The sequence below is a fragment of the Cnephaeus nilssonii genome (genome assembly GCF_951640355.1).
Source record: "Cnephaeus nilssonii genome assembly, chromosome: 19".
NCBI lineage: Eukaryota > Metazoa > Chordata > Mammalia > Chiroptera > Vespertilionidae > Cnephaeus > Cnephaeus nilssonii.
In genome coordinates this window covers 49818369-49845322 of record NC_137090.1, presented here as the reverse complement: position 1 = coordinate 49845322, position 26954 = coordinate 49818369, and the positions used below count along the sequence as shown (strand labels likewise).

Sequence of the window (26954 nt, the reverse complement as noted above, 5' to 3'; positions counted from 1 at the left end):
CCAGGCGGCAAGGATGCTGGGGCCCAGAGTCTGGGCAGCAGACGTCCCGCGTGGGAAAGGTGGGGAGCAGGGCCTGGGTTCTCCTGTGTCCAGGCGTCTGTGTATCTGCTTCCTCTCAGACCAGGGGCCTGAGACCCGCCCAGTGTGCAGAGGCCCAGCGTGCAGAGGGGAGTGACTGCAGACACGCCAAAGCCACAGGGGCCAGGGCTGGGCCACGAAGGGCTGACCCTGAGGCGGACAGGAACAGTGAGGGGTGAATGTGTTCTGGGCTTGAGGCCCGGCTGGCCGGCCCTGTGGCCCTGTGACCCTGGTCTCTGTCCCCCGGGACCGGGTTCCTTTCTCAGGCCGCGTCACTGCCAGCCACTCTCCGCCCTGCCCGCTTCAGAAGCCCCGGGGCAGGACTTTAAGGTCCTCACATGCTAAGAAAAAGCACTTTGGCTTCCCTGAATTGAGTTTAAAGCCCTGGCCCACGGCCAACCAGCATCAGAGGCCACAGGACCAAGTGCTCATTTAATGGTATTTAAATACATAGAAAACAGCCATGGGGATCCCCTCTGCAGAGAGCCCGCCCCCTCTGTGCTCTGCCCGATGCTGGGAAGGTGAAGTGGGGAGGCCAGCTGGACCCACAGGAAGATCCCTGTGAGGTGAGGGCAGTGGGGGGCTGGGAGCCAGGCCACCAGCCACCAACCGTCCCGTCCTGCCCCGACCCGACCAGCTTTCGACCAGATCGGCGGGTATGAGCAGCTGGCAGCAGCCTATGCCCAGGCCATACCATCCAAGACTGTTGCCAACACGACCTGCCACCTGCCACGTGCAGATGCCATGCACATGTTCCGAGACCCCTCCACGGCGGACCTCCCGTGGACCGGGATGACCTTCGGGCTGACCATCATGGCCACCTGGTACTGGTGCACCGACCAGGTGGGTGTCACATCGTCGCCTGCGGCCTTCTTGCCTTCCAGGGTGGGCTGCAGGGTCCGGCGGCCCATCTGCCCGCCCGTGGTGCAGCCCCAGGCACACCCGCACGGGCCTGGGCTTCGGTGGAGGCCGGGCACGCCCTGGCTAGGGGTCCTTGTGGTCCCGAGGGGTCTGCACCCTCTGTCTGGGATCGGACGAGGCCCACTGGCCGCCGCCCGGCCTGGCCTTCAGGTGCTTCGACTGGGACAGTTTGGAGTACGGGATCCCCAAGGGACTGGGACGCACGTTGGTGGCCAGCCTCGGGCTCCCGGGGTCTGGCAGTGTGTGGGGCACGAGGCTGCCCTTGGCCTGCCAGTAGTGGGAACCCACTTTCCTGCTAGAGCTCTGGGCGCCCTTGGCAGCGGGGCAGTACGGCGGGGGTCCTGGGGTCCTCGATGGCCGTGGGAAGCCGTCTTTATCCCTGGTCTCCGAGGCAGGGGCTCCACGATGGTGGTCCTGGGAGGGAGAGAAAAGACAGGTGACGTCCGAGGAGCACCCACCTCCCGCGGGCTCCGCAGGCGGCAGAGCCGCACGCTCGCAGCTGGTGGCCCGGAGCTGGTTTCCTTCCTTTGTGCCCCAGCTCCCAGGTGTCCTGTGGGAATAACCGCCTTTTGTGGCTGTGATGCGGCAAGTGCGGCTCCTGGCTGTCCCTGCCCCGCCTCCGCCCCCTGTAAGCGCTGCCAGCGAGGTTCTGGGGCGCAGGGCGGGCCCCTCGGAGCCTGCCTCCAGGTGACCTCACAGCCGCCGCCTCTCTCTGGTTCCCCTGCAGCCCCGGCGGGGAAAGGCGTTGAGAGGCAGCCGCGCCTCGGCAGGCAGACCCGGGACCGGGCCACTGCACCCCAGCAAGAGGGCCCCATCCTGGGAGTGAGGCGCCAGGCCCCAGGGCCAGCCCAGCGTCACCCCTCTCCTGTGGGGGAGGTTCCGTGAGCCCCATTCCCAGGCTGGACCACTGAGGCCCGAGGGCAGGATCGGGCTGCGCCCACAGGGAGGGGTTTCTCCCGGGGCCAGGGCTGCCCGTCCAGCGAGGGCTCTCAGGGCTCCCCCGTCCCAGCAGCAGGTGCTCAGTGTTTGCTGACAGACCCTCCCGGGAGGCCATCGCTGTCGGGAGAAACCCCGGGAGGTCAGGCCTGTTTCCCGATTCCCACGTCGGCCTCGCCTCGAGCATGGGCCTCCGAGGAGCACTGCTTTCACGGCAGGTTTCGTCCGGCTCTCCTGGGAGGGCCGAGGACACGCCTGGGGGGTGAGGGCTGGCTGAAGGCTGGCCGTGGAGGGCATGCGGCTGAGCCGGCCGTGCCCCTGTACCCCGGGCACCTCTCATTTCCTCCCCACTCAGCACAGGCCTGGCGCGGTGCTGGCACGTCTGGGCGATATCATTCAGGAGATTTCTCATGAAGGCCAAGGGCTGGCCTCGAGGTCAGGGCTGAAGGGGCCCCCCTCTGGAAAGAGGGCTACCCGGGGGGGCTGAGGCGGGACGCCACCGGCATCGGTGGCCCGCAGCCTGGCCTCAGCCTTACCTCCCATCCTCCTCTTGCCTACTCTGGGCCTGCAGGGGGCAGCCAGGCCTTGGTCCAGAGCACCCACAAGGCAGGGACGGGTCCACTGGGTCCCACCTGTCGGGACCTCCTGGGCCTGCTCTGCTGTGACCCACACTAGCTAGCACCTGTGGGCCCACAGGACACCTGGAGGGCGAACTGCACTCAGTCCCAGGCCAGGACGCCCCTTCAGTCTGGTCAATGCCAGGTGGCCGCTCTGTGTGCGGGGACCCAGGGCACTTCTCATTTCCTTCCTTGGACTTTGTTCACTGTCTCCAGCTCATCCACAGGCACGGCTCCTCTCTGGTGATTAGAACAAACCACCAACAGCACAGGCGGCCCCAGGCTCAGCCTCCACCCGCAGGCGCCGAGCAGTGACATGCGGCCGCCGTGCCAGGGCTCGTGTCATCACAGGGCACCAGTGGGCAGGGTCCGCAGAGCCTCCTTGTTGTCCAGACAGGGAAACTGAGGCTCCCCGCGAGGCAAGGAAGGTCCCCAAGTCACCAGAAGCTGGTGAAGCAGGACTGACATCAGCTTGCCACTCGGCTGCCACTCCGGCACCCCGCACCTCGTGCCATCGAGAGCCGTGCGTGGAAGGAGCTGCTGGGCGCTGTCCGTTAAACGAGCCTGTGCTTGAAAAGGCTAACGTCTCAGATAACCCTGCTTCCCCATGCTGGTAGTGATTTACAACGCAGACAGCAAAGGGAAATACTTATATTTAAAAGTTATAGGTGCACAGTGCTGTGAACACACGAAAAAGCACTGAAATGTACACTTTGTGGCTGAACCGTAGGTGAATTCATAGCTTGATAAAGCTGTTTTTTAAAAAAGTGTTTTTTTTTAAAAGTAGAATCGTAATGTCAGAGTTGGGAGGGATCTCACATGCCATCAGCTCCCATGAGCCCTCCCTCCTCCCATTCTGCAGACCTGGAAACGGAGGCTCAGCCAGGATCTGCCCGAGGCTACCTGACGATGCCTCGGGCAGAACTAGAACTGGAAGCTTCCCCAAACCACAGGTCTGAGAGCTGCCGACCTCGGCCAGCGACACAAAGCAGTTGCTGCCAGGCTCCTGGCACGTGCGTGAACATGCCAGCCACTCCTGGGAGGGTACAGGAGCTGGGCGAGTCCCCTGGTACCATCCTACCAGGGCCTCTCCAGCCCTGCCAATGGCTGGGTGGCAGGCTGGGCAGGATCCACTTTCCCTGCTCAACCAATGGGGAGACCGAGTCCCTGGATGAGTACCTTGGCCCCAGTCGCTTGGCCAATCAGGATGAGCTCTAGTTCTGGGGGAGCCGTCAGGTATCAGGCTTGGGTGCTGGTTGTCTCGGGCGGGTCTGGCACTAGTGGGATAGCACCCCATGCCTCTCCCTGGGGCTCACTGCCTCCATGTGCCCCCAGGTCATTGTGCAGCGGTCGCTGTCTGCCCGGGACTTGAACCACGCCAAAGCAGGCTCCATCCTGGCCAGCTACCTCAAGATGCTGCCCATGGGCCTGATCATCATGCCAGGCATGATCAGCCGTGCACTGTTCCCAGGTAGGGCCGGCGCCAGGGCTGGGCCGGGGCTGCAGAGGTTACCAGGAAGACTGGCAAAGGATGAATATGAGCTGTTTCCTGGGGAGGTGGGGGGCAGGAGGAGAGTGGTCCCCAGGGCCACCATCAAAGGGATCCCCACGGAGGTGGCTTGACACAGCCCCTCGAGGACCACGGGCCGCGCCTGGGGATGTAAAGGAATGCCTCTTTGCCACCGCCACTGACTTCCTGTAACACGTGGTGTGAAACTCGGTTCCATCAGCCAGTGCTGCAGAGGCTGCCTAAGGGGAGACTGGGGCCAAGGCCTCTAGCACTGTCACGCGTGCAGGTCCTGGGTGGTTCCTGCCCACTCCCTACCCCATTCATCAGGGAGCCCAGCAGAGGGCCGCTCAGGTCTCAGGCCCAGGGAAAGGGCTCCGAGACCCGGTGCAGAGACCCTAACCCACCTGTGCGTTGTCCATGGAGCGAAAGGCCTGCATCTTCCGCAGAGTGCCCGCTTCTTCTCTCTCCCGACCCTGGGCCCACGGTGAACCGCACAGGGGCTCCCCAAAGGTCCCGTGGGTCATGTGGGGGGCACTCAGCTGTCGGCGAGGGGGCTGGGCCAGCCCATTGGCTACTTGCTCTGAGTGGCGCCTCCGGAGAGGGGTCGGGTGCCCCCTCACCTCGAAATACTCATCCGACACAGAAGAGGACGCCACCGAGGGCCGCCGCGGGCCACGGCCGAGGCCAGAGCTGCCCGAGAGGCTGTCCTGGTCACTGAGGGTCACGTAGTCGTCGTCGTCGTCCTCGTCCTCCTGGTCCAGGCCGTTGGGGATCCCCACACACTCGCCGCCAGGGTCTCCCTGGGCCACAGACAGCTGCCGCCGGAGTGGGGCAGGGCCTGGGGCTGGGGTCCTGGGCAGCCCGTGGTCTGTTCTGTTCCGCAGCGCCTCCTCTTCTGGGCTCTCTGGGGCCCAGCCGGCATCGCCGCCATCCTGGGCAAGCACGTCTGCCACAGGGACTGTCCGGGGCTTGGGCACCGGGGGCTCTGGCGTGGGGTCCCCCTGGGGGAGGCCGTTCTTGGCTGGGAGACCGTCCCGGGACGTGCTGGGCTCCGGAGCGGGGCTGCAGTCCTGGCTCTGCCTCCACAGCTGGGCGCCCGCCTGGGAGGTGTCTCGGATCTTGATGCGGTTGATCTGGTTGGGCTGGGGGTTCCAGATGTTGGGGTCGATGATGTTGATGTAGCCCAGGATGTCGCTGCCCGGCTCTGGGTCCGGCTCCACCCACGTGGGCAGGTATTCGAACATGTTGGCCCGCTCCAGGTTGAGCAGCCCCGGGTGGACGGGCAGGGGCGGCTCCGGGAGGTCCCCCGGCTGCTCGGCCAGCCCTGGTCCGCGCAGCCCCGGCGGCCTCTTGACCTCCTGCTTCTCCGAGGCGACCTTGGCGATCTCCTCGGCGCTCTTAGCCTTGACCAGCGCGTACTTAGGGTTGACGAGCTTCTTGGCCACCGTGCCGGAGGGCGCCAGGGGGACCACGGCGGGCAGCGCGATGGGCTCGGGCTCGGGCTCCTTCTCCATGGGGATGCCCTTGAGGCTGACGCCGTGCGAGGTGAGGTACAGCTCCTGGAACTGCCGGTCGAACGTCTCCACCACTTGGCCCGACAGCACGGAGATCACGTTGCGGTCCGTTCGGGCGGCGGACCAGGTGAAGCTGCAACACAGGGGCGGCTGCTGGTCAGCACGGGGCCCTCCCCCCGGCCCGAGCCCCCACATGGTCATCCGCGCCCCCAGGCACCCCACAGGCCAAGGGGCCCTGGGAAGGATTGGTAAGTGAGGGGACAGAGGACGGGGCACAGCCTCGGGGCCAGACCTGACCTGGGTCCTCGCGCAAGTCACTGCCACCAAGCCCTCTCCCAGCTGCCTCCTCCGGGGTTACAGCTCCCCAAAGGCCGCTCCCGGTGCCCAGAGCTGCCCTGGACACCCGTGTCATTCTGAGGGGCCGTGGGCAGCGCCACCCTGCTCCCCTGCTGGTGGGGCTTGCAGAGCGGGGCCACGGATGTCCCATCTTGGCCACACCCCCCACCTCCAGGCTGGTGACACCTCTAGGCTGGAGCAAGTCTCAGACAAAAGCCCTCCGCTGCCTTTCTGGAGAGCTGGGTGGTGTGCGGGCGTGGCCCAGCCCAGCTCACACCTCAGCAGTTTGGGGCCAATGCACCGGAATAACCAAGGTACCATAAGGCAGGATTAAGGGCAGAAACTAGCTGGGACCCAGAGCCACCTCTTCCCCAACCCGAGGAAGCCAGAAGTCACCTGTAGGAGCCACAGACGGCCCGGTCTCCATCCACAAACATGAACTTCTGGGCCAGGGCGCCCTTGAACTTGGTGGCCGACCTCGTGAAGAACTCTGTTCCCCCGCTGCTCCGTACCCTGAGATTCTGGGGGGCGGGAAGGGAGAAACAGGAGACAGAATTACATGACCACAGTGCTGAGCACGCCGAGGGAGGCCCAGCAATCTCTGCCTGGGCTTCGGGGGCTCTGGGGGAGCTTGGGTGGGGAAGGCTGAGGCCTGGGGAAGGAGCTGGAGTGGGACTGCAGCGGGAAGAGCTGGGATGCGAGTTGGAGAGGAGGGTGGGGCACGGCCTGAAGGTGTCGGAGAGCACGCCCAGGCAGGACGCGGCCTGCAGCCCTGGGTGGGGAATGCTGCTCAGGCGCAGGTGGGGGCAGGGTCTTGAGAGGAGGGATGTGGGCACTTGAGAAAGGTCTCATGGCAGCGGGGGCTGCGCAGCGGGGCGGGTTGGACCTGCCCTACGGGGTCTGGCTCTGGCACTCGGGCCGAGCTGTGGCCTTCCCAGGACGGGCGGCGGGCGGCCTCTCCCTGGGTCTCTCACGTGGTGCCCGCTCTCCCAGGGCGCACTGCCTGTACCCAGGAGCAGTTCCGCACATGGTTCAGTCCCCTCCTCACGGCGGCACTGTCTGGCTCAGGAGCAAGCCAGAGGCCCTGAGAGACAGTGGGAGGGGAGGGGAGACCCAGACAGAGGAGAGGGGTCCCCAGGAGTCACGAGCAGTGCCTCCTGCCCAAGTCCACGGCCGGGCGACTCCTGCCCATCTCTGGACTCTGGCCATGAAGGCGCCTCCCCGGGGAGTCTGTGCGGCCTGTGGCCTCTCCCCGCGGAGTCTGTGCGGCCTGTGACCTCTCCCCGCGGAGTCTGTGCGGCCTGTGACCTCTCCCCGCGGAGTCTGTGCGGCCTGTGACCTCTCCCCGCGGAGTCTGTGCGGCCTGTGACCTCTCCCCGCGGAGTCTGTGCTGCCTGTGACCTCTCCCCGCAGAGTCTGTGCGGCCTGTGACCTCTCCCCGCGGAGTCTGTGCGGCCTGTGACCTCTCCCCGCGGAGTCTGTGCGGCCTGTGGCCTCTCCCCGCAGAGTCTGTGCGGCCTGTGGCCTCTCCCCGCGGAGTCTGTGCTGCCTGTGACCTCTCCCCGCAGAGTCTGTGCGGCCTGTGACCTCTCCCCACGGAGTCTGTGCGGCCTGTGGCCTCTCCCTGCGGAGTCTGTGCGGCCTGTGGCCTCTCTCCGTGGAGTCTGTGCGGCCTGTGGCCTCTCCCTGCAGAGTCTGTGCGGCCTGTGGCCTCTCCCCGCGGAGTCTGTGCGGCCTGTGGCCTCTCCCCGTGGCCTCTCCCCGCGGAGTCTGTGCGGCCTGTGGCCTCTCCCCGTGGCCTCTCCCCGCGGAGTCTGTGCGGCCTGTGGCCTCTCCCCGTGGCCTCTCCCCGCGGAGTCTGTGCGGCCTGTGGCCTCTCCCCGCGGAGTCTGTGCGGCCTGTGGCCTCTCCCCGTGGCCTCTCCCCGCGGAGTCTGTGCGGCCTGTGGCCTCTCCCCGTGGCCTCTCCCCGCGGAGTCTGTGCGGCCTGTGGCCTCTCCCCGTGGCCTCTCCCCGCGGAGTCTGTGCGGCCTGTGACCTCTCCCTGTGGAGTCTGTGCTGCCTGTGGCCTCTCCCCGTGGCCTCTCCCCGCGGAGTCTGTGCGGCCTGTGGCCTCTCCCTGTGGCCTCTCCCCACGGAGTCTGTGCGGCCTGTGGCCTCTCCCTGTGGCCTCTCCCTGTGGCCTCTCCCCGCGGAGTCTGTGCGGCCTGTGGCCTCTCCCTGTGGCCTCTCCCCGCGGAGTCTGTGCGGCCTGTGGCCTCTCCCTGTGGCCTCTCCCCGCGGAGTCTGTGCGGCCTGTGGCCTCTCCCCGTGGAGTCTGTGCGGCCTGTGGCCTCTCCCCGCGGAGTCTGTGCGGCCTGTGGTCTCTCCCCGCGGAGTCTGTGGCTCCGCCCACGGCCTCTGGGTCTGGGTGTGTGACGCGTCTCAGACCCCTGGACACTGCACGCCCTCCTCCCTGAGGAGGCAGCTCTCTCTGAGGGGGCAGCTGTGAAAAGCCAGTGGTGGGCCTGGCAGGCCCAGGAGGGCAGGATGAGCCCGGCTGAGAACTAGAGTTGAGGGAAGGGCTGGGGGCGCCCGGAAGGAGACCTGGGCTCCTCTGGGCAAGCACCGCCAGGGTGGCGTGTTGGAGACACCGGCCTGGGGCCCCGGAGCGTCCGCTCAGGAGGCCTGTGGTCAGGTGGGAATTTCCCAGTTCACACAAGCCCTGGTGAGTCCAACACCTGCCCAGGCAGGTCTGCGTGGCCCGCGAGGCGGGTGCCTCCCGCGGGGCTCCGTGCCAGCTGTGGGTGCTGGGCTGTCACACCTTCTGCGACTCCTGTCGCCCTCACCCATGCACTGGCCTCAGCTCGGTGACTGCCCACCCGTTCTCGCGCTCACCATCCCCCCGAGGTCCCAGCTGCAGACAGAGCGGACTGTGACGAGGACCCCGCAGGGCAGGGCAGGGCAGAACTCGAGCTGTGAGGGGCTGCAGGCTGGCGTGTGAAGGGCGGGAAGAAGGGCAGGGCAGGGCAGGGCAGGGCTGCCATTGCAGACAGGAGCACGGGCTGGTGACAAGTCTGTTTAAGACACACGAGGACTTAGCTGGCACCCAGCAGAGGCCGCATGGCATGAACGGAGAGCCGGAGGCAGAGGGCAAGGAGGGGCTGTGGGCAGGGGAGGCGGGCCTGCGTCCGGGCAAGGGCGACAGAGGAGGGATGGCTCTGAGACTGGAGTTTGCCCTCTGCTCCGCCCACGGCCTCTGGGGTGACACGTCTCAGACCCCTCTGCTTGGGTGGAGGGGCAGGTCCCCAGGGACCCCAACTGCCAGGGCACGAGCAGTTGTCTTGTTGTTGGGCCCAACCCAGACGGCAGATAAGTCTCTGTGCCCAGGGCCAGCTCCTCTGCCCCAGGCCGCCGGTCGCAGGCAGCCAGCTCAGCCGGAAGCTGGCCGCAGCCCAGGACAATTAGTGCTCGTGACTTTGTACCCAACACAGGGCACGCTCAGGACCAGAAATCGGGAGCAAAGATCCTGGAGGCGGTACAAGGCCTTCCTTGTCACCTGTGCCCAACCACAGCCAGCTCCACGGCTCCTGTGGGCTCCGGGCCCCGCACTCCGTGCGCCAGGGCCTCAGCCCCTCCTCCCAGGAAGGCCAGCCTCTGCCTCGATGCCCCTCAGTGTCTGCCCCACCCACCCCACCTGGTGCGGACGGAGGGCTCGGCTCAGCACCTGCATCTCCGAGTGGCTCGGCTCTGTGCGGGAGGCACCAGATTTGCTGTGTGACCCTAATCAGGTCTCTGGCCCTCTCTGGGCCTTGGTTTCCCTGCCTGCATGCTGGGGACAGGCCTTGAATCTAAGGCCCATTAGCCTGGGGCTCAGTGACAGGCGAGGGCCTCGTGGCAGCTGCCACTCCCCCGCCCCGCCTCCTATCAGCTCCCAGGTCTGCTTCCTGGGCGGGCCCACCCCATGGGGCCTGGCCCACATGAGGTAATGTCTCAGGAGTCAGGGCTTGGGGGAGCAGCGGAGGCTCCCACAAAGCTGCATTGTCTCTGAGCCATGACACCCCTGCCGAGGACACAGCGGCCAGGGGCAGGCCAGGGGGGCCACTTTGAAGAATAGCCACTGGGCTGGCCTGAGCGGGTGCCCCGGGCAAGTCCTTGGACTCGTGCCTGGCGCTCAGTGGGTGCCCCACACGTGCAAGGTGACAGGTAGGCTGTGACTGTGCGTGCTAGGGTGTGATCCCTTCCACTGAGCGGAGGGGGCGGGGACAGGTGGGGGACCCACACAAAGGACCAGAAAGTGTCGGGAATGACATGGACGGGGGTTCCGGGAAGCCAAGACTGTCAGCTGTCCGTGACGGCCAGGATGACCCGCCACAGCGCCCCAGTGGGCACCCATCCCTGGATTGAGGACAGCCTCCGGCTGGACCGTGGTGACTTCCGCCCACACTCTGAAGGGCCTGAGGAGGAGTGGAGGCCCATGGGAGCGCTGTGAGCAGGCCTGGCCCTGGCACAGTCAGGCCAGCTGTGCGGGGCAGACGGAGGGCGTGTCCCATGTGCTGGGTGCCTGGCCAGCATCCACTCGGTTCTTTTTAAAATTATATGTTATTGACTTTTAGAGAAAGGAAGGGAGAGGCATGGGGAGATAAAAACATCAGCTGCCTCTTGCACACCCCCTACTGGGGATAGAGCCCAAAACCTGGACACGTACCCTGACAGAGACCTCCCAGTTCACGGGCCACACTCAGCCACTGAGCCACCCCAGCCGGGCCTCGGCTCTCTTCTAAGGGTCTGTTTCACTCTGCAAGGGTGCGGGGGCGCACACCCTGGCCTCCCCTGGCTGTCTGACCTGGGATGGAAGCACCTTTGTGCACCACGGTTGGGGATGGGGAGCGAGCAGTGCCTGGCCAGCCCAGCTCCCCCTCGCCGGCTGCTCAGCTCAGCGGCGGACACTCCCTGCCGTGGGGCTGTCTGTGCATCGCGGGGCCCTGAACGACGCCACGCCTCTACACCAGGCGCCAGCAGTGCTCCGGCCGTGACCATCAACCATGTCCGGGCACTGCCAGTGCCCCTCGCCAGGCAAACCCCTCGCTGAGAAGCACCGAATCCATGACACACCCTGAACCCATGACAGACCGGGCCAGGGGCCGGGAGGCGAGGCGGGAGGGAGGGAGCCGCACCAGTGGGACCTGCGCTGCACATCCGACCCAGCACTGCCCACAGCCTCCGTGGCTGGGACTTCTTTGTTCTTCAGAAACGGGTCCAGCCTTTGCCCGGGCGGCTACTGGTTTTTCCAGTCTGACTGCACAAAGCCGACCAGCTTTTCAGATCAGCCAGGCATCCCACAGCCCACCTGTCCCGAGCTCTGAGCCTCGAGGCCCAGCCTGGCTCCCACGCGCTCTGGGCCATCCCTTGGCACCCAGTCTCACCCCCAAAAGTGGTTTGGCCACGTGGCCAGGCCCTGGGAGGATGAGCGCCGGGTCTTCTTCTGAAGGCCTGCTGCCCGTTTGTATCTGGGGCGTCATTCGCACACTCCCCGCCGGGCGGGCCGCCAGGGGCCAGGGCCCGGGAAGGCTGAGAGCAGAGCCTCGTTGGGGGGGAGGTGCCAGCGTGCGTCCTCCCACGGCACCTGGAAACCAGGAGCGCGGCCGTCCCCAGAATGCGCTGGTGGAGCTCAAAGCTCAGGAGGCGGGTGGCTGGGGAGCGCTGCCTGGAGCAGGCGCATGAGGCGGCCCCAGCCACGACGGCTCAGCCGGGGGGAAGCCCCTTGGCCCTCAGACCTGAGCTGTGGTGTCCTGGGAGGAGCTGTGCCTGTCCCCACCCAAAGGCAGACCGAGCGTCCAGCCCGACGGCCTCCTTCCCGTCCCTCTTCACAGCGGCCCTGCCCAGCACGTGACCGTGCTCCCATTGTTCAGACAGTGAGGCTCACGTCAGAGAGAGCCAGTGTCTCTGTCCAAGGTTTCCGTGCAGGTGGCAGGGCTGGGGCGCAGGCCTGGTTCCCCTAGACTGGCACCCGACAGGGCCGTGGTCACAAGGATGACCCGCCACGTGCCTCCTGCACCCTGGGCCTGGAGGATCTGGGGGCAGGTTGAAGCACAGCCGGCCGAGGATGGCGGCGGCCGAGGGCGAGCCCAGGATTACTGGCAAAGGATGTACTCCCAAGACAGGTCCGGGCCCAGCCAGCCCGCGGGCAGGGAGGTGGGCCGTGTGGGCAAGCCCTAGACAAGGTGACACTTGGCCAGGGCTGGGCCCACGGAGCCTCTAGCCGCCCGCCCAGGCTGTAGAGGGGGTGGCTCAGAGGCCAAGGTCCCCCATTCCTTCCCATGAAGGCACCCAGCGCTGAGCACAGTACCCTGCAGACCCTGCCACCTTCCCTAGTGCCAGGCAGTGGCGAGGGGCGAGGCAGGCCCAGAACCCAGTGCGAGCTGCCTCTCTGGGCCCCAGCTGTAGCTTCATTTCCAAGCAGGGCGGGGAGGAAGCCTGTGGTTACGATGTCCTGTGACTGCCAGTCCTGCACAGCCTGCCCCGCCCCCCCTCCGGCTCACAGAGCACTTTACAGCCCTGATTTCATCCTCGAACACTCTATGAGGCATCACCACAGTCGTGAGGGCTGGAGGCTCAGGGAGGTGGAACCACATCCCAAGGAGGCCGCTCTGGCCGGGGCAGCCTCCGTCAGGGACGTGGGCACCAGGGCTCTGTGCTCCCTCCTGTCCAGGCTGAGTTCTCACCACTGGCTTTTAGGTTCAGCCCATCTTGCAGGAATACAGGCATCAGTTTCCCCATCTGTCCTGTGGGAGTCTAGTATAGACGGCCTCGAGGCCCCTCCGGCTCACGCACTCCAGGTCCCACAAGGCTGTGGGGCTGCAGCGGATCCTAAGGCCCCCACTGCAATGGGGAGCGAGGGACAGGGCAGGGGGTGGGAGCTGTGCACCCTGCGGGCGTGTTCTCAGCCCAGCCCCACTGGCCTCCCACTGCTGGGAGCTCAGGCACTTCAGATGCTCCGAGGAGACCAGAGTGAGGGGTTTCCCTGCTGAGAAGAGTGTGGGCACTGGATGGGGCCTGGGTGCCTGCTCAGCACGGACGAGGGCTCCGCCTCATCCACACCTGGGAATGCACGGGCTGGGGGAGGCGGCTGTGTAGAGCACCCGCTGGCGCGGGGGGCCCGGCGCGGGGGGCCTGTCGGGGCAGGGGCGGGGCAGCGAGCCCTGAGGGTCTCTGATCCGCTGGCCACAGGGCCAGGGCCTCTACAGCGCCTCTCAGAGATGCCTCTCCACGCCCTGGACTCTCCAGCGTGAGCTGTCTGCCCCGGACCCGACCCTCAGTGCTAATTACACGGCGGGCAGTGTGGCGAGTGAGCGTGGGGCTTGGGGTCACCCCACTAAAGAGCCCACATAACAATGTCTCAGCAGCTGGAGCCTCGCTACTGGGAGAGCGCACAGCCACTTGAAAGGCTCAGTGGGCCGGGGGCAAACTTGACAGATGCCGACAAATTACAGGCACAGGTGCCCAGCCTTTGTTACCCAGCCCGGCGTCTCCCTTCTCCTGGGGTTTTGTTCAGATCGCAGGCCTGAAGCCCAAGGACTCCTGACCCGTCGAGGCCGTTCTTAGCCAAGGGTTCTGGTGCTTCCCCCCACCTCCCCTAACTTTCTAGCCATGAGTGACACCCAGGCAAGTGCCTCCATTTCCTCATCTGTAAAATGGGACCAACTGGGCTGATCTGTACTCTCTGGGGAGTGTGCTGCACACAGTAGGTGCCAAGTGGTGTCAGGGTGGAAGGAGGACCCCCTTTACCCCCACGCAGACTACCAAACGCCAGGTGTCCGTGCGGAAGAGGCCAGCCACACTGGCCCACACCCCGCTCCGTCGGGCCAATGCGATCCTGGGCCCAGAGGGGAGGTAATGTGCCCACGGACACACAGCAAGCAGCGCTGAGAACCCAGGCCCACCACCACCCCTCTTCTCTGCCCCATGGTGTCCCGCCCTAAGGCCCTTTCCACGCTGCTCTCCTTCCTCAAATCCACTCTAACTCCGCAGCTACCTAGGAGGCCTTGCCTGACCTCGGCCCAGGGAGCCTCCTGTCAGAGCCAGATCCTAACACCTGTGGGTGGACGTTACAGCGGCAGATCTTGGCTTACACTCGGGAAGCCTTCTGGGAGTCAGCTCTCCAGATGAGGCGTGAGCTGCTGGGGCCAGGGTCTGAGCACGCGCCACCGGAGGCGTGTAAGCACACAGGTCACCAGCATGGCATGGGCTACTAAGAAAAACCACGAGAGGGGGCACTTGTGTGGCTCTGGCACCTGGCCAGCAGGCCCTTCATCAGCGTCTGCCGTGTCTGACTGTTGGAGGTAGTCAGCACGCTGGCCCTCGGGCGTGCAGCAGAGGCCAGGGGGGCCCTGCAGGAGGCTCAGGGTCCCCGAACTCCCCGCCGGCACAGAAAGCAGGTGCAGTGTTTGCTGAGCGACGCGTCGGTCACTCGGGACCAGCCAGCTCACCTTGAGGTGGCCCAGGTGCATGTGGGCCCGCTCGCACATGTGCAGGAAGTACTTGACGTTGCTCTCGTCCAGGATGATGTACACGGCCACCTTCCTTTTGAAGCCGGCGTCCAGCAGGTCCTTAAAGATGTCTACGTCGGTGAACATGTCCATGACCACGGCGACCACCTGGGGAAGGAGAGACGGCTGTCAGGCAGGACGACAGTGGGGACAAACAACCCTCCCTGCCTGCCACCTCTCTGGGTGCCACTCCAGCTCTGCTCCCCACACCTCAGGACTGGGGCTGGGACGTGACGAGCTGCCCCGAAATTCTAGGCTCAGGATCTCCATCGGTGGCACAGACGGACTCCGAGACCGCAGGGAGGAGAAGTCCAGCGTGCCTGCTGCCTCCCTAACACGAGGCCCTGAGCTCAGTAACCGGGTGGGGGTGGGGGTGGGGGGTGGGGGGGTGTGCTGCACAAGGAGCGAGCGGGGTCAGCTCCCAGAGGCCCTGCAGTCAGAAAGGAGCTGCGTCCTGAGGCCTCCCTCCGCGGTTGCCAGGGCTCCCGGGCCTGTTTCAGTCCGATCCGGGGTTGCAGGTCATGCCACTGCCCTCCACCTGCCACCCCAGGTGCTGAGATGAACCCCAGGCGTCAACAGCCAGGAGGCAGGGCAGCAGCTGGCACAGGCTCACCGAGGTCGCCCCGCGGCCTAGGGGGGTGAGGTTTGGCAGGCACCCGCGCCGCCTACACCAGCACAGGGGCTCTTCCTGTCCTCTGACGACCTCTGCCCACACAGCTGGACCTGGCTCAGGGCAGAGCCCCAGAGGTCAAGGTGCACCTCCCCACCCCAGCCTAGCCACAGTCCGACGTGGTCAGTGACACGCCCAAGGCCTGAGGAGAGAGAGGCGCAGGGAGAGGACAGGGGGGTGTGGACAAGCCTGGTGGCTGCCAGGCCTGGTGGGGCTCAGTGCCCACCCGGCGCCGGCCTCAGTCTCCCATCCCCTTCCCTGCCCCGCTGGGAGCCAGGGGAGCACATCAGAAGGCCACACCGCTGGCCCGGCCGCGCTCCAGGCTAGCGCCACCGCCTGTCCTAGGTGTGAGCCCTCCTGGAGGAGCCTTCCCCAGAGAGGCGGGGCGTGCGGGTACGGAGCACGCAGGCTGGGCCCCCGCCGGCTGTGGACACGGGGGACAGGGCAGCCACCGGGGCCGCTGGCGTGAGTCTGCACACTCCGGGGAGCATACCGGGGGCCCCGCAGGCTCGAAGCTCCTCTGGGGCTCGGGCCCTGCCCTCCACAGACACGATCCCTGAGCTTTTCTCCTCGATCTGCGAAAGGGCCAGCGTTCACACTGGCACCGCGGGTACAGTGTAGCCGAGCCCGGCAGGGCTCCTGTGGCCGAGGCCCGGGCCCGCGGTCCTCAGGGAGACACCACTGTCTGAGTCCAGAGCTGGTCCCGTCAGGTGGGGCCGGGACCGGCCGGGACCAGCCAGAGAGAGCAGGGAGGCAGATATTGGCACAGACAAGGAAGCACTTGCTGACCGAAGTAGGCAGGGGTCCCGAGAGGGAGGCAATTCCCCGGCCCAGCAGGCGTTTAGGCAAAGGCCAGAGGTGACTTGGTGAGCGGGTGCTGAGCACAGATGGCACACGAGGCCAGAGCCGCGTGGCCTCACTCCGCCCTCGGTGTCACCATCGGGGTGACGAGACCCGGAGATGGCTGGGGTGGCAGCAGACCCCTCCTCGCCCAGGACCCCACGGCCCGAAGCCGCTCCAGCAGGCACAGGCTCACGTGCCACCCTGCGAGGGTGCAGCCCCCCACCCCTAGCGCCCACCGGGCTGGTCAGGCTTGGCTCCAGGCCCTGCCCACCGGCAGATGGGGGCCTGCCCTGTGGCAGGGCTGCTCCGCGGTCGTCCTTCCCCACGTCGCCCTCTGGCAGGCAGGGCGCCTGACCCAGGGGCCGTCTGCTGCAGGGCGGCTCCCCACCGTGGGCCCTCACTGACTCCAGGAGACAGGCGCCCACTGAAGCTGGGGAGGCGAGGGGGGCCGCCGGCGCTCCCCAGAGGCCCCGCCGCTTGCTCAGTCAGCCCCTGGGCTCTCGGGCAGCCCCGAGTCCTGCACATGGGAAAGCTGGGGCAAGAGACTCAGCTAGCACCCAGGGTCCCTCCACCCCAGCCCTCTGCCCGAGGGAGCACAGCTACTTCCAGCCCTTGTGCCAAGGGTTGATTTGCCCTTGGCAACCACTGCCTGCTCAGTACTCACAGCCTCAGGGCGCGGGCCGCAGCAATACCCATCTTACAGATGAGGAAACTGAGGCACAAAGGGGTTCATCCCCTTGCCTGGTTCTCTATCTGGGAGGCCCAGACTGCCTGCGACAGTGTGAGCTCACCGAGGGCAGAGCCCCTGGCTGGGCCCCGCTTGGGGCGTGGACTAGGGCCCTCCGGGAGCTATTGTCAACTGTCAACCGAGAATGGGAGCTCAGGGCTTGGGTTGCAGGAATGAGGGTAGCCAGGGACAAGCCCAGCCCCTCCCGAGCCGTCTGCCATCCAGCAGTGGCGCGTTGGCCTGGCTCTCGTCTCTCCAGCTCCCACACCAAGGCTGAGCACAAAGCTGCCGGCCCTGCCTGAGGGGAACGCCGGCTGCTCCTGTAGCCCCAGCCCCAGCCCCACGAGGCCCTGGGCGAGGCCAGGCCCAAGCCGCCAAGACAGAGGGGAGGCTGGAGTCTGGAGACGCAGCTGCCTGAGGTCTGTAGAGACCGCACAGCGCGAGGGGCAGGCGGCCTGGGCCCGGCTCCGAAGCTCGCCTGTGAACTGGCTGTGTCCACGTGAGCACTGGACCACCTGCCTGGCTCCGAGGGGGCGGCGGCAGGCACATGTGTGTCCCATAGCCGAGGCCCGGTGGCAGCCGAGGCCCACAGCCCAGAACCTGCACAAACGGCACAGGCCAATGCCCGGGGGAGGGAGGGAGCCCGGGGGTCCCTGCGTCTTCCTGACAGGAAAGACGCAGCCACAGAGCAGGCAGGGCCAACACCACGAAAACCATCTGGTTCCCAGCCCAGAGAGCAGCAGGTGGGGCTGATGATGTCTGGGGAGGGGGAGGAGGGCTGTGCCAGGACTGGGGAGGAGGGCCTGGCATCGGTGCTGGGCTTGAGTGCATCTTGTACCCAAATCCCTCCCCCGTCTGGGGGGCTGCACTGTGTGCCAGCCCCAAAGTGTGCTCCTCCGGCAGCTCCATGCCTCCCTCTCCCCGGCCGCATCCCACAGAGCTGCCTCCTGCCTCCCGGGTCCGAATCCCCCACTTTCCCCGTGGCGGGACTGCGCTCAGGTGCCCTCTAAGACCCCATCAACCTGCTGACAGTTTCAGTCCCCGCAATGCCCTTGGGGTGGGTGAACATCCACCTCCCCTAGAGACAAGCTGACACTGTGGCCCAGAGAGGGGAGGGGACCCTGGTCTCACCTCAAGCCAGTAGGAGGTGGACCTGGTACCTGGCCCAGGCCCCGGTGCCCCAGCACAGGCACCTCCACCACCCAGGTGGTTACTGGAGGAGGAGGGTGGGACCTCCAGCTGTGGCCACCGCCCCAGTAGCCATGGCTTGAGGCCTGTGACACCTGTGCTGGCACTGATGGCACGGCCCCCTCCTCCCGGGCCCTACCAGCCGTCTGAGCGCCCGGGCAGGGGCAGGGCAGGGCAGGGCCAGGGCTGGAGTTCCGGGCTTGACCCTGGTATGGCATTGGGTGCGCCGTGTCCCTCTCTGGTCTCAGTCTCCTCATCTATAAAATGGGGAAGGTTGATGTGCCACCCCAGGCCATCCCTGCAGGGCACTCCCGACTCCCTGTGCCCTTCCTGGGTGGCAGCATGGGTTCTAGACAGTCCTTCTGGGAAGATACGCGACCTCCGGCAAGTGCCTTGGTTCCTGCATACGGTGAGGACAAGGCCACCCTGCGGCGGCTGGAGGTGCAGTGAACGCTGCCAGTGCACAGCCACTTCCTGCATCCTCCTCGTCATAGCAACCTGAGACTATTCCTCCAGACCCACGGTCCCTCCTGGGTGGACAGGCGGGAATCATCTCCTGCCAATTCACACGGACCAGGGACTGTTCACACCCCCTCAGCCAGGGTGCAGACCCCTCTAACACGCAGGTCTGCAGGGCAGTCCCCAGAGGGTCCTGCTGCCTAAGGAGTGGGCACATGAGCCCAGAGACTTTTTCTGTAAAGGGCAGATAGTAAGTATTTCAGCCCCTACACGTCACATGGCCTCTGACACAACCGCTCAGCTCTGCTGGTCCAGCAGGAAGCAGCCGAGGACGCACAGAGCAAACGCGTCTGTCTGTGCTCCCTTATTTACAAAATCAGGCAGGAGGCCAGGCTTGATCCAACTCCTACCCTGGACTAAGCCTGCCGGTTCCACCCAGCACAGCTTAGCAGCCAGCCTCAAAAGCATCGAATTGTTTCCAAGCAACTTCACTGCATCCCCAGAACAAAGCTCCAAGATACTTAAAGGAAAAAAGTCAAACTTCAGCCCTCCACAGCATAAAATTGCTATCCAATAAGAGATTACCAGACACACAATTAAACCGGAAAACAATGACCCTTGTGAGAAAAAAAAAAAAAATCTATCAAAACTACCCCAGAATGGATACAGATGTTAGAACTGGCAGCTACGGACATGAAAACACTGATAACTGTATTCTATATGTTAAAAAGTTACTTACAGACAGGGAAGATAGTTTTAAAACATCAAACTGAACCTCAAGAGGTGAAACACTTCAATATTTAAGGTGAGAAATACATGGGATGGGATTACTAGATTAGACACTACAGAGAAAAGACAGTGAACTTGAAGACATGTCAACAAAATTATCCAAAATGACACACAGAGAAGGATGGAAAAACGGGGTCAGGGCTTCAGTGAGCTGTGGGCGTAACTGAAGTCACAGAGGTGCCCAGGCAGGGGGTGGGGGCGAGACAGAAAGACATTAAAAAATAATGGCCATAACTTTCCACATTGATGAGAACTACACATTCATGAATTCCAAGCAAAGAGACAGAAAGAAAACGACACCAAGGCATATCACAGCCACATCACTTACAGTCAGCGACAAGGAGACAATCTTAAAAACAGCCGGAGGGGGCAAGGCCATTACACAATGAGGAACAAGGTAAGCAGGTTTCTCCTCAGAACTGATGCAAGCCAGAGGACACGGGAGCAACACCTCCAAGGTCCTAAATGGGAAACTGCTAGCCTAGATTCCACGCCGGCAGAAATAGCTTCCAAACCAAAGGTGAAGTGAGGACCTTCTCAGACGTGCAGACCGAGCTGAGCGGCTCCCAGCAGACGGGCACTTCGTACAGATGGAGGGCCACCCGCTTGGGATCTGCTGCTGTCCCGCGGGGGCTCCAGCAGGGGCCGGGGCAGACCGGTGCGTGACCTGCTCTCCTCCCCTGGCGCTTGCAGGATAGATGAGACGCTGTCTGAGGCCAGGAAGGTTCTCCAACCACTGAGGGTGCTTCCTGGGAGCCCCTGGCCCCCCATGGGCAGTGCCCCCCACGCCTGGTGCTCCCCAAACCAGTCTGCGTATCCTCTGGCTCTAAAGGCCTGGCACGGAGTTCAGTCCCACCTCCCCGGCAGGCAGGGAGCACGTCTGTGATGGTAGTAAATGCTGAGCCCGGCCAGGCCGCCTGACACTGGTACCCGACCAGAGGGGCAGGGGAGTCACTGTCGGCCTCTCAGAGGGGGTCCTGTGGATTCCAGTTGTGACTCCACCCACCGCCTCCCAGAGCCACCGCGGGTCCTAAAATAAACCCCTGACCTTGAGCACCGCCCAGAGGGCAATGCCTCGGGGCATCACCCCTCCATGTACCAGCTCTGGCACCTTCCCCGGGGCTGGAAGAGGAAGACAGACGCCTCACTGGGAACAATTAAAGGAGGCTCGGGCCTCCTGAGCACCAAAGGGCCGAGGCAGGATGAGGACAAGAAGCACATCCTGGAGGCCTGCCCCGAGGCCCAGCCTTCCCCGACACACCAGCTCCTCACCAGGCTCAGGACTGCGCTGGCAGAGCCGGGAAAGGCCACCAGGTGACCAGGCTGTGCCGGGGGTGGGTTGGGGGGGGCCGGACAGGAGAACAGGCTGCTCCCCTTCCACCAGCCCCCGGGGCCCACAGTCCTCCAGGCTTCCCGCCTGCGGGTGCAGGACCCAGCCCAACAGACCGCCCACCGTCGTCAGTGACTGGCATAAACGGAGGATTTTCAAACTGGAAAATCTCAGAATCATAAATTCAAAAGCCTTTAAAAGCTTAGCTTCCCCAGAGTCCCAGTGAGCATCCCGGGCCCCCAGAAGACTGGCCCAGAAAAGACCTGCCCAAGGCCGCCGGCGAGCCACGCCCTCCGCTGCGTCCCCCAAGCCCCTGCTTGAACTCGGGCAGGATGGGGAGCTCGCCACTTCCCAGAAGGCGGGGAGGGAATGCCAGCTCCACGCAGGTACCCCACCAAGTGCTTGACACCCTCTTCCATCAAATCCCACAACGCCCAGGCAGGCGCCGCCATCGCCATGGCCCTGAAGGGGCAGGAGTGGGGTCGGAGGCAGAGGGCGTCTCGGGGCGCGGCTAACAGCAGCGCTGGGCTCGGCCGGGTCTGCAGGACAGTGGAGCCTTCCCACTGCATTTAACCTGGGAGGGTGCCTGAGCCGGGGTCACTGGGACCCCACGAAGGAGGTTGGCGCAGCCCTCCCAGGCCAGGCCTGCTGGCTGTGCCCTGCACTCGGCATCCTGTGGGCACTCACGACTGTTACTGCCTCAAGACAAGTGCCCAATCCCATTGCACGAGATGAAGAAACCGAGGCCCAAGGTCATGCAGCAAGGACGTGGCTGAGCTGGGCAGGTGAGCCAGGGGCCTCTGAGAGGACCAGCCCCTCTCTGCTGGCCCAGGGGCGGAGCCTCGGCTCAGGGTGAGCCTGTCAAACCAGGGAGAGCGGGGTTCTGTGGAGCCCAGAGCAGGCTGGCCACGCCAAGGAGGCTGGTGCGACCTGCGGCAGGCCCCGGCCTGCCCGGAGCCTCCAGATCCTCATCTGCACAGGACTATGACGACAGGCCCCGCCTCCCGGGGTCCAGCGAGGGCAGGGTCTGCAGGTCTGAGGCTGCCTGCAGGTTGGAGGCTGCCTGCAGGTCTGAGGCTGCCTGCAGGTCGGAGGCTGCCTGCTGCAAGAGCCAGGTGTGCACCCCAGGGGCCGCCCTCCTTCCTGGCAGAGCCTCCTGGCTCTCCCCAAACTCTCAAGATGCAAAGGCCACTGGGATTATGTTATCAGAGGGCTCCCCGCCTGCTGGTGAGGGCCTTGGGCCCTGGGCTGGAAATTGCCAGAAGGCAGCTCCCTGGACCTGCTGTGCCCCTGGGATAGCTGCTGGGGCTCTGGGGTGCTGCCTAGCTCAGGGACAGGGAGAGCTCGCCCTCTGGTCCGCAGGGATCCGCCGTGGCCTTGGCTCCCGGTCACCCTGTCCTCGCCAGCCCCTCTCGGAGAGCCGTGTGTGGGAGCCTGTGGGGACAGGGAGAGTGAGGTAGTATTTTTCCGGTCCCGAGTGTGCTGGGGAGCTGTGAGGCTGCACTGCTCCCGGGAAAGGGTCCGAGCCTGCGACCTGGGTTCTGCACCCAGCCCCTCAGTGTCAGCTCTGTGACCTCCGGCAAGCTATGGAGAGGTCAGCCCTACCAGGCCTCAGTTTCCTCATCTGCATCCCTAGTTTATGGAGTTGCTGGGAGGATTATAGCACCTGGCATACACCTGGTGTTTAATAAATGCCTCATTAAAGAGCTTTCATTCTCCTGGAGGTAACCATCAGTCAGAACTCCAGTGTGTGACGGCGGCGCCGGAGAGGAAAGATGTGGGCTTGGCCAGGCATCGCGCGACCTGGTTCCTGCCCCTTCCTGCTGGGTGGCACTCGGCAAGAAACCTAACTTCTCTGGGCCTCTGTTCCCGAGCCCTGCCTGGCTGGCGTGAAATCGCATGTAGGCTAGCCCCGGCCGCTCGTTCCCCCTCAGTTTCCTCAGGTGTGTATGACTCACCTGCCCCTGGGGCCTCCCCAGGCGGTCAGGCTGGTGAAGGGGGCTCTGGTCCCATGTGGTGGGGGAGGGGGTAGCACACCACCCGCCTGCCAGTCCAGCCTCTCCCCTGCTCTCAGAGGCTGTCGCCGGCCCCTGGCACGCAGCTGAACCCAGAGCAGTTTCCCCAGACCAATCCCTGGCCCCTGGGACCGGGCAGGAGATGACCTCCCACCTTGGAAAGCTGGAGCCCAGTGGGGCCGGGAGATGTCAGAGACAAGCGCTCAGAACCACAGACCCAGCCAGGGCCCTCTGAGGCCCAGGACCACCCTCCCCGCCCAGCCTGGCCCAGGCTCCCCAGAGGAGTGTAGAACCACAGGGCAGCAGGTGTCAGTGCTGAAGGGACGTTAACAGTCTTCAAGGACTAACCCATTTTACAGATGGGATGGTTGGGGCTGAGAGAGAAGCTTGGGCCTGTGCCCGGGCCCAGCAGGGACCGGACCCCAGCACTCAGCTTCGTATACTGTGGCCTGTTAGTTCTAGTCTTTGGGAAAGGGGGGACCTGGGGTAGCCCTGGCAGGAACAGTCTCCCAGGCTGCCCACGGTCTGCCTGTCATGCTGACGACAGCTCAGGCGGAGGAGGTGGCCGGCTGGGTTTCCCTGACTCAGTGCCAGCAGCCCCAGCCCAGTGCCCAGTGGGAAGGGGTCCAGTGTTCCAGCCATGCGGCTGGACAGTGGGAACCCCACTCTTGGCCTGTGAAGGGGGGTGTTCTCCTTGCAGTGGTACCAGGGGTGAGAGGATTCGGGGTGAGGGGAAAAGAGGTGACTCATGGGAAGAGAGACGGCAGGAAGAGCTCCCAGGCGGGCGGCCAGGTAAGGGCTCGGTCAGCATTTGTCAGCATCCGTCAGTGTCACGGCCCAGCCCTGGGAGCTGGGAAGCAGCCAGAGCAGGGGCAGGGGAATGGGAGGCTCGGTGAGCGCTCCGCCCTGCCCTGCCAGCGCCAGGCAGGATGGGCAGGGGACCGGTCCTCGAGTCTGAGGACAACACGGGCCTGGTCCCCACCCTCCACCCAAGAACTAGCTAGGTGACCCTGGAGGGACTAACCAGCCAGGCCTCAGTTTCTACATCTGAAAAATGGGTCAGATCCACTACCTGAGATGGTGAAGTGCCTCGCGCTCGATAAACAGCAGCTGTTGTTTTTACAGATGGCTTGTACACATCACACTAGCTCGGGGGCCAGGATGGACGTGACAGGGAAGCAGACGGGCTGGCCAGCAGCTTGGTGTGCCACGGTGCTGTGGGCGCGCACCAACCCCGTCTTCTCTGCGCCCGTGTCCCTCTGACGGGCAAGGAGCTTGGCCGCTATTGCCTCTGAGATCCCTCTCGTTGGGCTCGCGAGGCTCCCTGCTGCGTGAGAGGGCGGCCGGCTCAGCAGTGAGCCCCATTCTCAGGGGGATGAACGTAGGGCAATGCCTCCCTGTCGGAGGCTGCAGGAGAGCACGACTGTGGGGCCAGCAGAGCAGGGTTTCAACCCGAGATGGACTTGTTCCTGGTTATGTCGCCTGAGACAGGTGACACCATCACCTGTGGGGCTTTTATGGGAAGCAAGCAAACTTATGGGAGGACCCACGGCACTAAATGGAGTGGCTGGGTGTCAGCCCTGGCCACAGAGACATGGGGAGGCCACCCTGAGTGCCCAGCCTAGCCCCAGGCGCCCCTATCTGGCCCCATCGCTGAGCCAGGCCGTCTGTCTGTCTGTCTGGGGGAGATTAGACGCTGGCTGTTCCCATGCCAAGCTGGGATCCAGTGTCTGCCTCCTTCTTACTCCCGTGGGGAGGAGGGGATAAGAGGAGGGAGAACCCTGACAGAGCAGGTTGTTTTCTTGGCCTCAGTTCCCCCAATTTTATCAAGGGGTGGAGGCTAGATAATAGGTCCCAATAGGCCCTCCAGGGAACTGGGTTTCATGACCTCAAGTCAGCAGGCGTGGGGCAGGTTATTTGGGCTGGAAACTATGAAGGCCCCTTCTCCTCCTCTTCCTCCAACTCGTCCTCACGCCCGGCACCCAATTCTATCCTCACAACAGCCAGAGACGCGGCTTTTATCCTCGCCACCTCCATTTACAGACCAGAGCCCCGAGCCCAGCGCTGCCTGGACAGGCTGAGAGCCGGCCCCTGGCACAGGCCGTCGGCCCCAGCAGCCCCCGCCGGAGACAGACGCTCCGCCTCTGGGAGCCTAAGCTGCGGCTGCTCCTCAACTCCTGACCCACCTCTGGGTTCTTGGCGGAAGAGCTCCCCAGGCCTGTCTGGCAGCCGGGATGGCCCCACAGCCAAGGGTCAGGTCTTGTGCCACTGGCTGCCCGCTCTGGGCCTGGAACAGCGAAGGGGTGAGATCCCACGAGAAATCCTGCCTACAACCCAATCGCTCACTGCTCTCTACTGAGCCAGGGCCTGGCCTCAGGGTCCTGCTCAGCACAGCTGGCACGGCAGGCTTTATCAGTCACGTCAGGATGTGCTTTGAAACCGTGCAAAAGGCACTTCCACTCGGCAGGGAGAAGCATCCGTTCAAGGTCATGGCTGTCCAGCAATGGCCTGGCTGTCTCTGCAAGTGGTAAGCTCTTCTCAGAATATGTGTCAGTGTGCCAACTGAGTGTGTCTACCCACTGCGCAGCTTGGCCGGGGTCTGCAAGGGGAGGTCCAGACAAGGAGGTCCCTTCCCGTGGAGAAATTCAACCTGGGTGGACAACCCTCAGCTGAACTCACCGCTCCCACCCCGAAGACCACGCCATCCCCGCCTCTCACATCCTCGGCTGAGGGGTGCTGCCATTTCAAGACTCATGAAGAAGCTCAGAGAGGTGGAGCGACCGGCTCTGTGGCCCAGCACGCCCAGGAAACAGGCACATTTGAACTCAGACCTCCAGGCAGCCTCAGACGGACTCAGGCAACTTTTCGGTCTCCATGACGATTCCCCCACCCGACAAAAGCAACATCAGAGAGCTCACGGTGAGGGAGAGCCGCACCTCTCAGGGCGGAGTCAGAGCCGTCCCCAGGGACATGAGAACGCACACACTTCTCCCCCACCCCACCGCAGCACCTTCTTCTGGGAAACCCGCTCGCCAAGCCTCTGTAAGTCAGAAACACCCCCAAAACGCACCAAGGCCATGACATGCAGCAGCCACTGCTGCTCCCTGCCAGAGCACACAGGCGCCTGTCCCTCCGCACAGAACCAGAAGCCCCATGGAGGCAGGCGGCCCGGGACCCTCAGGACCATGGCCGCTCCGCTCCAGGAGAGGAGTGTTCGCCGGTGGGAGGTGCTGGTCTCCCACCCGTGGCTGCTCACCTTCTGGGCCTGGCTGATCATCTTGCGCACCACCTCTTTGATGTGGGCCTGCCCGTCCAGGGGGGGCTGCATGTAGACACTAGCCCGGGTCACGCCGCGGTAGGCGATGGTGTCGGGCCAGCCCAGGTCCAGCTGCGGGATGGAGCGGTCTGACTTCTGGGGCCAGTACTCCAGGGAGGGCGGGGGCTCCGCCTCAGGGAGGGCTCCCCCTGTCCCACTGGCCTCCTCATGGTCCCTCACTCCATGGTCCTCAGGCCCCGGGGAGCAGCCCGAGTCCCGCGGGTCCTGAGAGCCCGGGTCGTACACCTCGATGGTCTCCAGGATGCGCCGCAGCTCCAGCTCCGAGAGGAAGTCTCGGATGTTCTCCCGACTCAGCACCTCGTAGAAGGCCTCGGGGCCCCGGGCCACCAGCGCCTCCAGCGCCAGGCGCTGCTCCTCGCTGTAGAAGAACTCGGGCTTGGACTCGCTGGAGCGCCAGTTGACGTGGCTGTTGTCCAGACACTGCACCTGGGAGAAGGCCATGGTGCCGCCGGTGCGCGGCTGGGGCGAGGGGGCAGGAGGCAGAGCTCAGCGCGGCGGGACCTAAGTGCGGGCGGGCGGGCGGGGACGGCGCTGGGGCGTCAGGGCGGCCGGCCCTCTGCCCATAGGAGCCTGCGGAGAGAGGGCGGCCGGGTCAGCCGGGCGCAGGCCGCACCGGGGCTGGGCGGGCGGCGGGGCACGCGCAGGGCCCGGCCCGGACTCGGTCGGGGACGGGGCTCACGTCCCAGAAGGTCTCGGAGCCGCCTGAAGTCCTGGGCTACTTCTGGGGGAACCTCCCAAAAGTTTCCCGGGGGCGGGAGGCAGGAGACCGAAATCCGACGGAGCCGCCGCACGCCCGGGGCTTCCGGGAGGGACCGGGTCTGAAGAACCCGAGGGGCCTGCCCGGAGGAGGCCGGGGCCGCGCGGCCGGCAGGCTTGGCGTCCGCTCGGGAGGAAGGGCCGGGCCCGGGGTGCGGGCCAGACCTCGCTTACCGGGAGATCTCGGGCGCAGCCGGCGAGGAAGCCGCGAGGGCGCAGCGGTGCGCACCGGCGGCGGCAGGCGGGTGACTAAGTGCCACCCCGCCCACCCCGCCACCACCTGAGGTCACGTGCGGCCCGGGGGCGGGGCCGGAAACTGGTTCACACCGCCGACAGCACAGACCCGCCCCCTCCACGCCCCCAGGCGTGGGCTCCCGAATTGGGAAAAGCTCAGGGAACAA

The 26954-nt window shown here is 65.0% G+C and overlaps 2 protein-coding genes across 3 annotated transcripts in view; one reads left to right on the top strand and one right to left on the bottom strand.

The window, feature by feature from the left end:
* Window positions 1-26954, top strand: part of SLC5A10 (solute carrier family 5 member 10) — a gene marked incomplete at both ends in the record, with an annotated part of 76807 nt that overhangs the window by 33973 nt on the left and 15880 nt on the right. Inside the window, 2 exons of the mRNA XM_079798342.1 lie at window positions 716-921; window positions 3888-4023. Coding sequence (XP_079654468.1) covers window positions 716-921; window positions 3888-4023 — 342 coding nt within the window. The remainder of the gene's footprint in view (window positions 1-715; window positions 922-3887; window positions 4024-26954) is intronic.
* On the bottom strand, window positions 511-26829 carry FAM83G (family with sequence similarity 83 member G). 2 transcript variants are annotated; one of them, XM_079798340.1, is made up of 6 exons: window positions 26728-26829; window positions 25717-26367; window positions 14380-14547; window positions 6309-6433; window positions 4467-5709; window positions 511-1413 (listed from the first exon to the last, which is right to left on the bottom strand). In XM_079798340.1, exons 2-6 carry the CDS (start codon window positions 26236-26238, stop codon window positions 1063-1065), a joined length of 2409 nt encoding a protein of 802 aa, XP_079654466.1. In that variant the 5' UTR covers window positions 26239-26367; window positions 26728-26829; the 3' UTR covers window positions 511-1062. The 2 variants fall into 2 exon arrangements, with proteins under 2 accessions (XP_079654466.1, XP_079654467.1); XM_079798341.1 differs by lacking the exon at window positions 26728-26829 and having other exon boundaries at window positions 25717-26716.

Coding starts and splice junctions, on each gene's coding strand:
- FAM83G (XM_079798340.1), bottom strand. CDS start 26,238: ATGGCCTTCTCCCAGGTGCAGTGTCTGGACAACAGCCACGTCAACTGG. Junction 14,548..25,716: donor TGATCAGCCAGGCCCAGAAG/GTGAGCAGCCAC, acceptor CTCCTTCCCCAG/GTGGTCGCCGTGGTCATGGA. Junction 6,434..14,379: donor TGCACCTGGGCCACCTCAAG/GTGAGCTGGCTG, acceptor CCCGCCCCCCAG/AATCTCAGGGTACGGAGCAG.